Here is a 15,726-nt window from a genome sequence, read left to right as displayed (position 1 = left end):
TGTGTTTGTATTGAAAGCAGAATATGTCATTTCAGGTAGAATAAACACCTCTTAACTATGCCTGATGGACAAAAATCTGGAATTTTCCTATTAAGGAAGAAGGCTGACTAACTGGAAAAACTTGCTCCATGTCATAGCCACATGCAGTCACTTGATTATGTTCATTTCAATTTGACAATGAATATGCTCCATTTAGTTTGGCCAGCACTTGTGCTTTTTGTTCCTCATGGTTTGTTTTAGAAGCAAGCAAACATTTGCTCTGTTTACCTGTGAGGCTTCTACTGGTTTTGTGATCGGATTTGTCACCAGACAAAAGCCATTATGGTACCAACTCATGACTTAAATATTTCTTCTCTCTAGTTCTGTGTGTATGTGTGTGTATCAGATTATGCGTATTTCTCTAAAAATCAAACTGTAAATTAAGTGTTGGATTTGGAATAATCCGTCCTTTTCTTCAGTAAATATTTTAATTTGTAACCATTAAAAAACTCCTATAGATTATTTTTAATCTGAAATTTTTGGTGGAATATAAGGGAAAAGGTTTCCATCATTTTAATTAATCACGGTAATTTTAATAATTGTAATTACTCAAGCAATGAGTACAATAGAGTTAGAATTAATTTTCGTAGTTGTTCATTGGTATAAAATCATTCAGCTACATAACACTGTCGGTACTTTGCTTACAGCTTAAGTTTATATGTGTGTGCCAGCATGAGGGCTGGAACTCTGGGCCTGGGAACTGTCCCCAGACTCTTTGGCTCAAAGCTGATGCTCTACCACTTGAGCTACAACTCCATTTCAGCTTTTTGGTGGTTAATTGGCAATCAGAAACTTGTGGACTTTCCTGCTTGGACTGGCCTTGCACTGAGATCCTCAGATGACAGCTTCTTGAGTAGCTAGAATTTCAAGTGTAAGCCACTAGGGCCTGGTGTCACGCTTTTATGTTTAAAGAAATAAACTATATTCTTTTCCTAAGGTTATATAAGAGTTAGCCACAAACAGAGCAGCTTAACACAACAGAAATGTATTCCTTCACGTGTGACTTTGGTCTGATGAACACCCACCCATTATGGAATCTGTTTCTTGACAATTGATATGTTAGTAGTAGTATCTTATTAATAAATATTAATTATTATTAATTATTAATAATTATTAATTATTAATGAACTGATGAGTTCATTATGTCATTTTCATACATGTAGATAGTGTACTTTGATCCTATGTATTGTTTTTATTTTTTTGCTGTTACCAGTCCTGGGGCTTGAACTCGGGGACTGGTTAGTACAGTCCTTAGGCTTTCTCAAGGCTAGCACTCTACCACCTGAGGCGGAGCATGATTTCTGGCTTTTTTTTCCCTATGTAGTACACCGAAAAATTGAACCCTGGTCTTTGTGCATGCTAGGCAAGCACTCTACTATTAGGCAAAACTGCCAGCTTCAGTCTTTAATTTTTTTGTTGTTTGTTTTTTACCAGTCCAGGTGTGCTTTCATTGGCTGCAGGTCACTTTGTCTAACTCTGTACAGACGTCTTTCTTTCACCTCAGAGCACAGCCACAACCTTCCAACACTGTTGGTGCCTAAAACACATAACTGTTTTTTTTATTTTAAAATTTTTGTTGAACAGGTGATGTAGAGCGGGGTCGCAATCACATCCGTCGGGTAATGAGAACATTTCTTTCTGAACAGCGTCACCTCTTCCCAGTTTCCTCCCAGCTTTTCCTTCCTGACCCCTTCCCCACAAGCTGGAGGGTTCATGTTCAGCATAGTGAGAATCGCTCCTGCTATACTCGCCCTCTGTTCCACCATTTCTGTGCTTCCTCTTCGCCTCCCCAAAGCAGAGCGACTTACATACAAGACAGAAGGTGTAGAAATAAAAAAGAGACAGGGGCGGGGGCCTCTTGTCCCATTTCTTGGAGTTCTACAAGTCTTTTAAACAGCATGTTATGCGTTCCTGGTTTGCAGCCCCCAGGTCTCACATGTGTATCTTCCCAAATACTGGCGGCAGTAAGATGCACTCTCTTCCTCCTTCCAGCCTCTGTTGGTTATGGAGTTTTCTGTACATGTGGCTGAATTCATCTCTTCCTCTGGTCACTGTGCCTCTCCTCCTTCCTGGATCTCTTTGTTTTCTAAAGATTACATTTGTAGCCCATCCATCCAATCTCCTTTACCTCAAGATCTTTATCTGGGTCTCTCCTGCCTATACATCTCCCTAGAGAAAGCATACTTTGGAGACAAAGTTTATGCCTTAGCCTATTGGCCTTGACCATGTTCCTTAGGCTCACTGAACTACGCTTTATCTGAGAACAGGATTCCTGCATGCCTGTCCAGAGAGTGTTTGAAAGGCTTAAGAGAAATGGTGTCACTTCCGATAGTATTTCTTTTCCTTTTTCTTTACGTGCATTCAGAACCATGTCCGGACTTGTCTTCCTGTCTCCAGAGCCTAACCCCTCCTGGGGCCTGTGGTGGTACAGGGAGTGCTAGGTTGGGCACATTTCTGTCCCTTGAAGGATGGTGTGGCATTGCAGGGCTGTACACTGAACCCACTGAGGACAGCGTGCCGCCATGACCTTCCCAAGTAGCGTGCAGCAGTGCGTCATAAACTTGGCTGCCAGAAGGTGTGTGAGGGCAAACCCCCGATGCGGTGGTTAACAAAGTGTGATGATAAATATCACAGCCAGTGTGCCTGGGGGTGGGGGTAGAGGGAAGGAAGCCTCCCTGGTGCAGAAGAGAGATGCTAGATGAGTAATGATGTCAGATGTCTGCACCCTCCCGTGTGCATTGTCACCGGCTGATTTCTCACATCGTTTGCATCTTGGCTGGGTGCTGTCACATTGGCATGCACGTGGTGGACCCTTGTCTCATGGTGGTCGGGTGAGGACTCCTCCCCCTGCCTGACATTTGCTTGAACAGGAATTAAATGACCTGAGACGAATCTCCTGGTGGCTGCCTAACTAGCACTGGTGTCTGGCGACAGAGGAGCATAGGTGGACATTTGAACCTTCCTGATGTGCAGCTCGGTGGCATCCATTGGTCTGGCCTGGGCCTTGGTTCAGGAGTCATTTGGCTTCCACCATCAGTCCTGAGTCACAACCGGCCTGGAGATGACCTTGACTTAGTGGCAATAGTGTCCCCAAGTTCCAAGGCCTCCAGGGAGCGGGGACAAAGCTTTGTGAATGAATGCGGCAATGGTTCTCGAGAGACACTGTTGAAAATGAACTACACAAGTTGTGGGCGGGGTTGGGAGGAAACAACTGGGAAGGGCCCCACACATGCACACGCACGCATGCACGCGTGCGCATGCACACACACGCACACACGCACATGCACATGCACACACAGCCATTGGGAGGCTTGGGGAAGATGAGGATGGAGCAGCATTTGGAGGCACAGAGACAGAAGCCTGTGGTTCAGGGAGCACTGGGTGGTGAGTCATCCACACATGATGTCATGTGTACTCAAATCTTCTGGCTGTGAGGGGCTTTTTACTGTTTCAAATGTGTGATATCAAACACCTAGCAAAGCCTTTTCTCTGAGCCAGCAATCCCTTTTAATCTCAGTGATCTTCTGAAGTGCTCTTCTCAGGTGCTTTTGACATGTGTGTTTCCAACTTAGAAGTCTTTAGTGGAAAGAAAAACTCAATTTACAGCTATCACCCTTGCCTGTGAAGGGCACACTGCAAGTCTGGTGTCTCCGTATGCTTGTCAAGCATGAGGCTGAGCAATCATTGAACACAACAAGTCCTCTCAGTGAATGCGCCCTCCCTGGCAGAATCTACTGCCAAGTAAAAGAGCTCTCTAGCCAGGCAGAGTGATTCCTTCCTGTAAGCCCAGCTGTGTGGGCGGCTGAGGCAGGGAGATAGTTAGAACCCACTGGTTTGAAAACAGGATTAAGAACATAGGTCCCATGGCAAAGAAAACCAAAAAGAGATAACTGCATATACAGAGATCGAAATGATAACTATATATATATATGAACTATATATCCATATACATGTATCAAGATAACTAGGAAAAAGGTACCATGTCAATGGCAGGCCAGAGTAACCATTCTGTGTTTCTTCCCCAGTGTCAAATCAACAGTGCCTTGACGTCCTTCCATACGGCTCTGGAGCTTGCAGTAGAGCAGAGGGAGATTCAGCACGTGTGTCTGTATGAGATTGGTAAATACAAAGCGTCCATCCGCCTTTCTGCGAGTGCTGTGGGGAGGGTTTCTTGGTGTGTAATGATGTTCAGTGTGTCTTGCACAATGCTGCTTTGCCTCACGTGGACTTTGGCTTCTGCCCTCGCACCTGTCCTGAGACTTGGCCCTTATTCCTTCCTAATGAACATTTCGATTGGGAGCAAAGGGTAATGTGGATGGAATGGACAGTGTCACTGTTTGTCAAGTAACTCACTGGACTGCTCCTCATCACTGAGTGCTCTCTTCCTCTTTTAAATGAATGCATACTTACAGAGGAAAAGCAGAGATCTGCTCCCTCTACCAACCTTTCCTGAGACCTGCCTGGACAAGTTGTTTAAGGTTTTCTTGATCCTGGAATTTGAACTCGGGGCCTTGCACTTTGTAGACAGGAGCTCTTCACATGAGCCTCCTTTTGGTTTAGTTCATTTCTGAACAGCCTTTTTGCTCTGGCCAGCCTTGGACTGAGCTCTTCCTCCTCGCCCATAGCTGGGGTTACAGTTGTGCAGCACTGCTCAGAGGCAGTATTGGGAAAGGAAATGACAATTGGACTTGGGTCCACAAGGTTTCTCCGTTAGTAGCTGGCCTTCAAGTCACCAGCTTGTTGATAAGCCAGGCTCGTGTTCTTTGCAAGGTTGCAGTAAGAATGAGAAGGAATTAGGCCTCAGTAGCGGGGCAGATACCATCACGACCAATGAGAATAAAATTCTTCCATGTTAGTGGCTTTATCCCTTACCAGAATACCAGATGGACAGCGCAGGTCCATTCCCATTACTCACAAGAGGGGGCGGAAGGGAGGGGTGGGAGTGCTTAATTTCTGCCCCATTGGCTTCCTACTTCTTTTCCCCAGGGGCCTGAGAATTCACAATGGTAACAGGGTAACTGTGCAGGCCTAAAGGCTTTCTGAGGTATTTGCTACATGCATCATCTAATAGTTGATGCCAATGCTACTTTTTCTGTCTGTGCCTACTCTTGGAGAAATACTACTGAGTTTGGGTTAATCACACAGTGGGATAAGGCAAATTGGAGTATCTTTTCCGAAATCTCTGTACTATTCTCTTCTCTACCAATGAATTGGTTGTGAAACCCAAATTGCCTCGTCCTGCTCAAACTTTGCAGGACTAACACCACCTCAGGAAGACAGCATGTAGCTGACAGATGATCATTTTACAGTATTTGCTAGAAGATTTACAGAGACAAGTCGGCAGGCAAATGTGCTCCAGAGAGCCCTCTGCCTTAGGGTCGTATTTCTTTTATAGGTTGGTGCAGCATGATTGAGCTCAATTTCAAGGATGCATTTGATTCCTTCGAGAGGCTGAAGAATGAGTCCAGGTGGTCACAGTGCTACTACGCGTATTTGACGGCAGGTGAGTGGATGTCTAGGTGAGATGGGGGTCGTGATGGGCACCTCTGTGGTCAGTCAGCCCCATGGGGAGCCATGGAAGAGGCTGCAGAAGTGAATGTCCCTCCATCTTTCCCAGCATGCTAACCCTTGACCCAGCTGATGCCCAGAAATACGGCACTGTACCCCAGCAATGCCCACTCACCCACCTACACCCCCCCACCATGACCTGTTGATCCTTCTCTGTCTTGGAGATAATGATGGTGAGGATTTCCCAGTTCTGCACATTCTCCCTGTACAAATTCAATCTGACTTTACTCCCTTTCTTTGCTGTAGTTATTTATTAGGATTTTAATTGTTTTAAGGATTGGACCTGTCTTTTTTCATTATGTTAATACATTGGTTTGGTGCCCTGATTATACAAAGATGCATAGGTTCAGTGATTTGCTCAAACTTTGAATCTGATTGTGCAATGTTACAGAATTTGAGATGCAACATTTCAGTATTATCACAGAAAAATTAGTAATTTCTGATCTGTGGGTTGCACATGTGCCTTTGTATGAGATAATTGGAAATGTGCTGCCACCTGGTGGTCAGAAGTGTTCCCTGCCCTTGTGGTCAATACAGTACCACATGGTTTAACATTGCAGAAGAGTGGAATTGGAGAGACCCAAGTTCTGCCGCCTGGTGGACAAATGTATTCGCTGCTCTTGTAATATGCACAGTGCCATGCAGCTTCTAAATTGCAGAGTTGTGGGGTGACATTGATCAAGCTATATTGTATTCACAGACTTCTTTGTTAAATGAAAACTACTTAAAGATAATATTTTTTTTAAGTTAACAGTGCAGAGGTGTGGAAAAATTACAAGTGCTGCCACCTGGTGTACAAGTGTTTCCTGCCTTTGTGAGATATGCAGGACTATGTAGTTTAAAATTGCAGTGTTGTGAGCCAGGTGCTCGTGGGTCACATTTATAATCTTAACTGCTCAGGAAGCTGCTGAGATCTGAGGGAGGATCACAGTTCAAAGCCAGCTCAACTAGAAAATCTGAGAGACTCTATCTCCAATTATCCATTATAAATCTGGAAGTAGAGCTGTGTCTCAAAGTGGTAGAGCACTAACCGTGAGTGATAAAGCTCAGGGACAGTGCCCAGGCCTAGAGATCAAGCCCCAGGACTAATCCCCCCCCACAACAAAAGATAAGGTAATGTTAGCACTAGCTAATAGGTATATCCTGAACTTCTTACAAACTTGTATCACACAAGTAGCAACCAGTATGAAACTATATATATATCTTGTATCTTTGCCCCCTTCCTGGCAGCCTCTGTAAGGCACCCTTTTTCTTATGCCTCCCTGGATCTGATATTTGAATAAACTTTTTTGTATGTATGCTCCAGTCCTGGGGCTTGAATCTAGGGCCTGGGCTCTATCTTTGACTTTCTTGCTCAAGGCTAGCATTCTAACACTTGAACCACAGTTCTACTTCCAGCTTTTTTGGTAATTTATTGGAGATCAGAGTCTTAAAGACTTTCCTGCCCCAGCTGGCTTCAAATCATGCTCCTCAGATCTCAACCTCCTGAGTAGCTAAGATTACAAACTTGAGCCTCCAGTGCCCAGCTGACTATGCTTTCTTTTTATTTTTGAAAATAAGACTTAGTGTAACTGTGTCTCATACTTAAACGGTTGTTTCACAGAATTTCCAGGCATGTCAGATAAAAGTGGGAGCTATCAATGGAATGGTTTTGGTGTGCCAGCACACTGGTCATTAGCTGAGCCTGGTCACAGAGTCATCGACAGGCAGCTGTTTCTTCTTCTCATCTTTGTTGAGCATAGAAGAAATTAATTACCTAAGCAGCCAGTAGAGACACATTCAGTGTCCCAATACCATCCTGATCTGTCTCAGCAAGGGGATTGTGTGGACGGGATAAGCTGGGTGTGAGTAGCTCCACTACAGCGTGGAAAGAGGGGAAAGGATCAGTACAGCCATCAAGGAAGGTCCTGCAGCAGCTGCCCAAGAAGGACAGTACAGATTGATAGGCAGGCCAGAGGGGATGGCAAGGGTGACCACATACCCCTGTGCCAGTGCTTTCTCTGCAACACCACAGCTCAGGGACCAGGGGCAGTGAGGCAGTAGTGTCCTGACCTCCTTTGATGACAGCCTTCAACTGTCGTCACCTCGTGTCTGTTAGTGACATTTCCACAAACGTGATAGAAATACTATTCTGATTTCTTGCAGTGTGTCAGGGAGCTACTGGTGACGTGGAGGGGGCACAGATCGTCTTTAGAGAGGTTCAGAAACTGTTCAAAAGGAAGAACAATCAGATTGAACAGTTCTCGGTGAAGAAGGTATGGCGAGGCGTGTTGATCTGGGGTCATGTCTAGCACACAGTACCTTGGGCAGGCTTCAAGATATCATCTTCGCTCAAATGCAAGACATTGCTGCGAAGAGAGTTTCCTCCTGTGATCACACTTCTGCTCTGAGAACATGTGCTTGTGATGCTATAAATAAAGACTTTTAAAAATGGAATAATGATATTACAGACTTTGTAGAGATAATGAGCATTTGGGGGAAGGGGAAGCATTTGTCTAAAGAGCCAGACACAGTGTCTCATGCCTGTAATCCTCAGGAGGCTGAGATCTGAGGATTGTGATTCAAAGCCAACCTGGGCACTAAAGATCATGAGACTCGTATCTCCAATTAACCACTAGATAACTGGAAGTGGCACTATGGCTCAAGGGGCAGGGTGGTAGTCCTGAGCTGAAAAGCTCAGGGACCGTGCCCAGGCCCAGAGTTCAAGCCCCACAACCGACCCAAAAATAAATAAAGATCATGTCTGGAGGAATACAAATGGAGAGAGCCCAGGAAGATGTGCAGAAGGGTCTGGTGTTCACATCCAACATCACAAAACCAGAATGGCGCATGAGAACTGTCAGTAGAAAGCTACAGGTCCCATGTTCCAAATGCATTCAGCATCTTATTTGGAGAGTAAGATTTTGCTTACTACCTTTTACTTACATAATCCTAACCCTAGCTTGAACTTCGCATGATTTTAGTTTTCCTAGAATGAAATTTACAGCTATATATAACTAAGATGTACAGCTGTCTTCTATAAGCAGGTTTTGTGTGTAGTTTTATTGGCTGTACATTTCAGGAGTGAATTTGACTATAGATTAGATCATATTATGAAATGTGGCTGAGAAGCATGGGGCAAAGTAGAAAATGTTTAAATTGAGTCCAGGACTAAAGTGCTTCAGGCGTGACATCTCCATGCAGGCCCATGAGTGATGCTTTGTCACACAGCGTTCGTGAGTTCCTTGCCTTAGATAAAAATGAATCTCTCCTCATTTTCAGAACTCTCTTAACAGTGAGAATGCCTAGTTATGAATGAGTTTATGAGTATATAAGAAACTAGACAAAGACATTAATGTAAATGAATAGCCATTTTTAGTTTTGTTAAGAGGGGTCATCCATTCACACTGAATATGTACTGAGCACTTTATATGTCTCCAAAGTCTGTTTTTGTATTTGAATTTGTCCTTGGACACAGGCTCATTGTTCTGTCTGCTTACAGGCAGAGCGGTTTCGGAAACAAACCCCAACCAAAGCGCTGTGTGTGCTGGCATCCATCGAGGTGCTATACTTGTGGAAAGCTCTTCCCAACTGCTCCTTCCCCAACCTGCAGAGGATGAGTCAAGGTAAAGGCAAGAACCATGCCCATGCCTGCTTCAGGCCTCCCCACACAGGTTTTCTCCTGAATATCACTGGATTCAGAGCATGGATGTGGTCTAGTGGGGTTGAGGGGAGAGAGGCAGGCTGCTGTCACATAGCTGGTCCAGCCACACTGGTCTTAGGATACGTGCTTGGTGATGGAGGCTCTTATGAATGTGATTAGTTCTACAGCAGTGAGAGCATTTTTTTCCCACGTGCCCTGTACCCATTGGTCTCAAGGCACGCTCCCCTGGTTTCTGTGTCCATAGATGAGCTTTTTCTGGTTCTTGCACTCCATAGGTGTAGAATCCTACAGGATGTGTGATGTGTGTACAATAGTTACTTAGCCCAGTACTGTTCAGGAGATTAAGCAAATGTCTTTCCTTCCTTCCACTCCCCTTCCCTCTAAGCTTGCCATGAGGCGGATGATTCATCTGTTGCTGGATTAAAGTATCTGCTTCTCGGTGCCATACACAAATGTCTAGGAAACTCAGAGGATGCTCTTCAGGTAAACTGTTAACATTGCTGGGTGAAGCAGACAAATCGTGACCACCTACATCTGTGCCTGTGACTGAGAACAGGAAAAGGCGCTAAACCAAACGAAACCTCCCACTTTGGTAGGAGCTTTATCCATCTGATTCAGTGAATGCCATCTTTTCAGACGCTGGAAGTTGAAGGTGGTTGATGGGGATGTTTTAAACCTAACTGCAGAGTCTTGGAGAGCCTCTTCTTTATGTATGGGCTTCTGTTCTGTAGATGGCTGTGTACCCAAGATGGCAGCCTCTGCTGGAGAGGAAGCAGAGCATTAGAAGTGACGAGAGTTGAGCCTCAGAAAGAAACAGAAGTGATCAGACACGTTGATGGGCAACTATGCTTCTTCTCTCCACAGGACAGGTTACCATGCAGAACTAGAGATGAGGGGTGGAAAGTTGTCGGCGTAGGCAGTGTGTTAGCCAGCTGTTCACCACTGTGACAATACCTTGAGGAAACAGGAGAGGTTTATTTTGGCTCCTGGTTTCAGAGGTTTCAGTCGGAGGTTGGATGCTCCCTTGGGACTGTGGTAAGGTAGAGCCTCCTTGGAGAGAGAGCAGGACACGATAGAGTTGCTCACCTCACAGGGGCCAGGAACCAGAGAGAATGACAGGAAGAAGACAGGCCCTCGTGAACACGTCCCCAGTACCTTCCTCTTCCACCCACTATTTGTGTCCTAATACTCCTTTGTGCTGTGAATTTATTGGTGGATTAATCCAATCCCCTCTCCATATTACCATCACAGCTTTTGGGAGACATTTCGTATCCAAGCCATGACAGCTAGTATAATATAGCAAGGTGGAAAGGAATCCTTGATTGTTTTCAGATGTCGTTGGAAGAATGGTGTTTTGCCAATTTGAATGTGCATGTGTGTGTACACTGGTGATTACACGTGTGAGATAAGCACTCTACTACCATGTCCAGCCTGGATAGTTTTTGAAGAAGGATATCTCAGCATTGCTTTAGCTACTTTTCCAAACAGTTTATATATGCTAATATAGCTGTTTTGAAATTTTAAAAGTTTGAGTGTGTGATATCATAGTTATTACATAGCTCTAAATAGATTAGAAAGCATGATTAGTTTCAGGCAAGACAGTAAGACACAGGTTTGTCAAGAGATGGTTCGTGGCTTATGTGTGGTGCGGTTTGGTTAGTTTTAGTACTGAGGCTTGACGCCTGCATGTGAGGCATCCCACTAACACTTCCTTTCTGTGTTGTATTTGAGACAACAACTAGATAATGTAGTATGGTCTGACCTCCAACTTGGAATCTTCCAGCTACCTCTTCTTCTAGTAGGTGGAATTAGAAGAGTTCACCACCCACTCGCCTATTTATAGATTTTTCTGTTTAAAAATAAGCAATGGTATAGACTTTTAGATGCAGGTAGTTTTTTTTTTTTCTTAGCAGTAGGATTAGTAGTAGAGGTTGTTGGTGTGTCCACTGGGAAAATGAGATGCACAAGTTGAGCCAATGGATAAAGGTCTCTGAAGGAACTGCTCTGGACAGCTATGCAGAGGACGACTTGAGAGATGTTGATGAAGCTGGAGCTGAAGGAATGGGAAGGAGGAGAGACACATGTAATTTAGAAAACAAAAGGGAAACGTGTCTTCTTCCTTTGTCTGATACCAAGTTTGGGAAATGAATTCATTCCGATGTTTGTATTACTTTCAGTTCTTTCAGCGAGCAGCCAAAGATGAGTTATGTCGTCAGAATAACTTGTATGTTCAGCCATATGCTTGCTATGAACTTGGCTGCCTTCTACTAGATAAACCAGAGGTAAGGTTTAGCGCGCGCGCGTGTGTGTGTGTGTGTGTGTACATATATGCAATCCACACACCAGTGTCTTTATTAATGCACATTAGCAAATTGCTATTCATAAGCAGGTGTGAAGCATCCTTCACATGAATTCAGTTGACTGAACATGGTAGTGTTTACTTTTCCTTGGTTGTGTGTATGGGATGGGTCAAGAAGCTAGAATTGCTGTCTTCCCATCTCCCAGGAGATAATATCTTCTCAGGCATGAATTTTCCAAGATTCTCTCCAAGATCCATTCAAGGCAAGAACCATTGTCACTGCCACAGATGGTGTGATACGTTGTAGTGTACTGCATGGAGAAAGAAACTGTGTTCTAGTTCTAGCCCTTCCCTTTATTTGGGTGTCTGCCACTGGTTAAGTTACAGAATCACAAAGCTTCTTCCTGATCTATGAAACAGGATTAAAAAAATGACCACCTTTGGCAATTTAATAAAAATCATGGGGAGAAGAAATCAAGGTTAGATGCATAATACGTTAGAAATTTTAGAATACCATACAAATATAAGTTGGTAGGTTCTATTTAAACAAAATGGAAGTTAGTGAAATGAATCAGTGGGCTGTGTTTTGCTCATTTTCTTTAAAGGGATTTCAGTAGTGCCTACATGTAGTTGGTAACCTTCTTTGAGAAACGTAATTATAAAAGTTGCATATATTTAATACATTTGATTCAGCTTTCAAATATATGGGCTTTCTAAACACTCAGCTAAGTCCATAGAAATAGAACTCTAATTTTAAATGGATAACTTGCTAACACAGGCATTGCACTGGAAAATCTTGTAATTTGAAGCTCTAATTTTATCAAAGGAGAAAACTACAACTTATACAAATTTGGACAGAGGCCTCTATGCTCTTAGTTTAATTAAATATGTACTCTTCCCGTGTTGTTAATATAAGTATGTTATCTTTCTGCTTTCTGAAAAATGCAGTTGATACTCTCCACCTACCAGTGCCTTCAAAAGGAGATTGATATGTCTCCATACCAGTAATTTTGTAAGTACCATCTGCAGTATGGTACTTGACAAATAGTAAAGACTGAACAATTATCAAGGAATGCCTTAGTGTAAACCATAAATATGTTCATAGTAAAGAAAAATTGAGTGCTTATACTTGAACAGTTGACTCTGCTGTCTCTCTGCTGTCATGGATTGCTTTCAGTGACATGTCCTTTCATTACATGTTCTGCTCGAGCCTATGAATGTAGGTATAATGTGTTTTTCTTATATTCATAGACTGTAGGAAGAGGCAGAACTCTCCTGCTTCAAGCAAAGGTAAACATCTCACCATTGCATTCTCCCTGTGGTCTTTCTTACCCTGCTCTCTGTCCATCTGCATTCAGAAGAATTTGCCAAATATTCTAACATGTGGTTTTTTAAGTGGATGTTAAACTTGTTTAGAAGTTGCTATGAAAATGGCCAGATGGTTTTATAAATGACCTCCTATTAGTGTTTAGGTAGAAAGGTTATATTGCCCAGGGGAATCTGAATTTCCTGGTTTCATGTGTTCCTCCTGCCTTCGCCTCCTAAGTAGATGGAGCTACAGATGTGCATAGTCACACACAGCTCCCAACATGTAACCCTTTGATTTCAGACAACGTTCTTGAATTACATGTGTAATAGGGACTTACTTTGAACACAGTTTAAGACAATTCTTTTAAGAATCACCTGAGGAAATCATCCCAAAGAGAAGATGATAGAACCCAGTTTGGCTTGCTTATTTGTTGCCATGGGCTGTCATGGCCACCTGGCCCCACCTGATCTTAAACTTGTCCTCCTGTCTCTGCGTCCTGAGTATGGATATTACAAATGTGAACCACTATGAACAGCTACATGTTAGAAAACCAAGTGTGAGGTTTGGGGAGCAAGAAAAATGGAACAAACATAGAGCAGTGTAGGGCATTTCAGTGTGGGAGTGTAAAATGCAGCATGCTGGATCCAAGCAAGATGACCTAACTGCACACACCTCTGTCTCTGGTCTTACAGGAGGATTTCTCGGGCTATGATTTTGAGAATAGATTGCACGTCCGCATCCACGCTGCTCTGGCATCCCTGAGGGAACTAGTTCCCCAGTGACAGACCCTGCTGGCTGCCTTGATGCTCCTCTTCTCCCAGGGTCCTCACTTGAAAAATAAAAGCTTAGGACCAACCCGTTGTGAAGATGAGCTTTTCTTCTGACAAGCCACCTGTGCAGGGACACATTCTTCTGGTGACACATTGACAGTCTCCTCTTTTCTGCCGGTAGCTAAGGTTTAACGATGGTGGTGGTGGTGGTGATGATGATGATGATGATGATGATGATGATGATTAAGTTAATAATGAACCACCACCAGATTGTGGGGGTGGGGGGGAGAGGCTAAGTGACCTTGTTTATTTTGGTTTGTGACTTATTATTTTTAAAATAAAATCAGAGTCCCTATTAACCCTGGAGTCCTTGTAGGAACGCACATCTGAAGCACAGATTGAATGGCTGACCTGAAGCTGTAACCTGTAAAACGATGACCAGTATACCATGACAGAACGTTTATATCGTGTTTTGAAAAACATGATAATAATAAAAGTGCTTTCTATTGTTTTACTTTAGCCTCAAAATATTTCTATGAATAACGTTGCACAGATATTGCTATCCCCATTTTCTAGGCAGTGACATTCAGGCACAAAAAGATGATTTATTCTGGTTAAATCTTCATGTTCTCCATGTAGCCATTAATAGAAACTCAATAGATTGCCCAGTTTTTCATTGTTTTGTACGCTCTTTGTGTCATCCTCAGTTACTGCAAAAGGTTTCAAACTGATGAACATTTCTTTTTCCTCTGAAAGCCAATCAAATAGGAGCAGGTTGATGGTGGGTGGGCTGTGTTGCTAATCTACCTAAAAACCTGGTCTTTAGATAAAGCATACCACCCATTGTTTATGAGTTTTCCAATGTTTAGGACTCTTTTGACAAATTACTTGAAAATAGTTAAAGTTGAAGGAATCTAAAATTTGTGCCTCATACTATTTGATGGTAAAATACTTTCTGGGCTATATATTGCCAAGTTATTTTCCCCTTTGCTCAGGTTCTTTGCTGTCCTAAAAGGAATTCAAAGGTATTTTTTAAATTCTCCATTGCTAATTGTTACTGATTTACCTCCATACCCAATACCTCACACCTGTGGTGTTGAATAATCTAAATACCTCAGTCACTTTTAAGAATCTGTGCTATCATTTGGCTCAATCATTAGGCTAGAGGTTTGCTTTCTTTTGTATTTGAACTAAGTGGTATTGTTTAGGGTAATACTTTTTTTGGGGGTGGGGTAGGGTAATACTTTTTTTTGGTGCCAGTCCTGGGGCGTGAACTCAGGGCCTCGGCACTGTTCTTGGACTTTCTCAAGGCTAGTGCTCTACCACTTCAGCCACAGCTTTTCTATGTATGTATGTGGTACCAAGGAATTGAACCTGGCTCTTTGTGCATGCTAGGCAAGCATTCTACCACTCCTGGCCCCTAGGGTAATACCTTTACATATCCTATTTGCTGAAGCATGATCTTATGTGATTTAATATTTAAATATTTATAAAAATAAAATGTGGGACCTGTAGTATGCAAATTTTAACAATTGGACTTTGTTTTTAGGGTAGAGTTTCACTCAGTGTTAGATCACTTACTTAATCTCCCTAAACCCTAAACCATTTTAACCTTGTTTTGAGGAAATCATTTCTTTGAAAGAAGCAGCCAGCCCTCAATGACTTCAATCAAACTACCTTTACATTTTCCTCCTCTGTTAATGATAACTCTTTTTGAGTATTTTGGACTGTTTTCAAAGCCACTGTTGTCATACTGGCCTTTCATGTGAATTCCATGTTGATTTTTTTTTGGCCAGTCCTGGGGACTGAACTCAGGGCCTGAACACTGTCCTTGGGCTTTCCTCAATGTTAGTGCTCTACCACTTGAGCCACAGCACCAGTTCTGGCTTTTCTATATATGTGGTACTGAGGAATCGAACCCAGCTCTTCATGAATGGTAGGCAAGCACTCTACCACTAGGCCAAACTCCCAGCCCCCCATGTTGATTTTTTTTAACACTAGCAAGAGAGAAAAAATAGGTGTCCTACATGTGGTGTGCATGCATCCAGAAGCCAAAAGAAGAGGAACTCATGAGCAAAAACAAGAAGCCTGATGACTG

The 15,726-nt window shown here is 43.1% G+C and overlaps 1 protein-coding gene across 1 annotated transcript in view; it reads left to right on the top strand.

Annotated features, from left to right (window-relative positions):
• Positions 1–14,140, top strand: part of Ttc39c (tetratricopeptide repeat domain 39C) — a 90,437-nt gene extending 76,297 nt beyond the window's left edge. Inside the window, exons 7-14 of the mRNA XM_090353328.1 lie at positions 4,065–4,158; positions 5,435–5,542; positions 7,753–7,862; positions 9,089–9,212; positions 9,636–9,733; positions 11,428–11,532; positions 12,801–12,839; positions 13,551–14,140. Of these exons, the coding sequence (XP_090209454.1) occupies positions 4,065–4,158; positions 5,435–5,542; positions 7,753–7,862; positions 9,089–9,212; positions 9,636–9,733; positions 11,428–11,532; positions 12,801–12,839; positions 13,551–13,640 (768 nt within the window). The 3' untranslated portion in view covers positions 13,641–14,140. The remainder of the gene's footprint in view (positions 1–4,064; positions 4,159–5,434; positions 5,543–7,752; positions 7,863–9,088; positions 9,213–9,635; positions 9,734–11,427; positions 11,533–12,800; positions 12,840–13,550) is intronic.
• The last annotated feature ends 1,586 nt before the right edge of the window (positions 14,141–15,726 follow it).

The sequence above is a fragment of the Megascapheus bottae genome, chromosome 19 (genome assembly GCF_031878675.1).
Source record: "Megascapheus bottae isolate mThoBot1 chromosome 19, mThoBot2.hap1, whole genome shotgun sequence".
Classification (NCBI taxonomy): Eukaryota; Metazoa; Chordata; class Mammalia; order Rodentia; family Geomyidae; genus Megascapheus; species Megascapheus bottae.
Note: the sequence above shows the minus strand (reverse complement) of the source record. Positions and strands in the feature narration are given on the sequence as shown.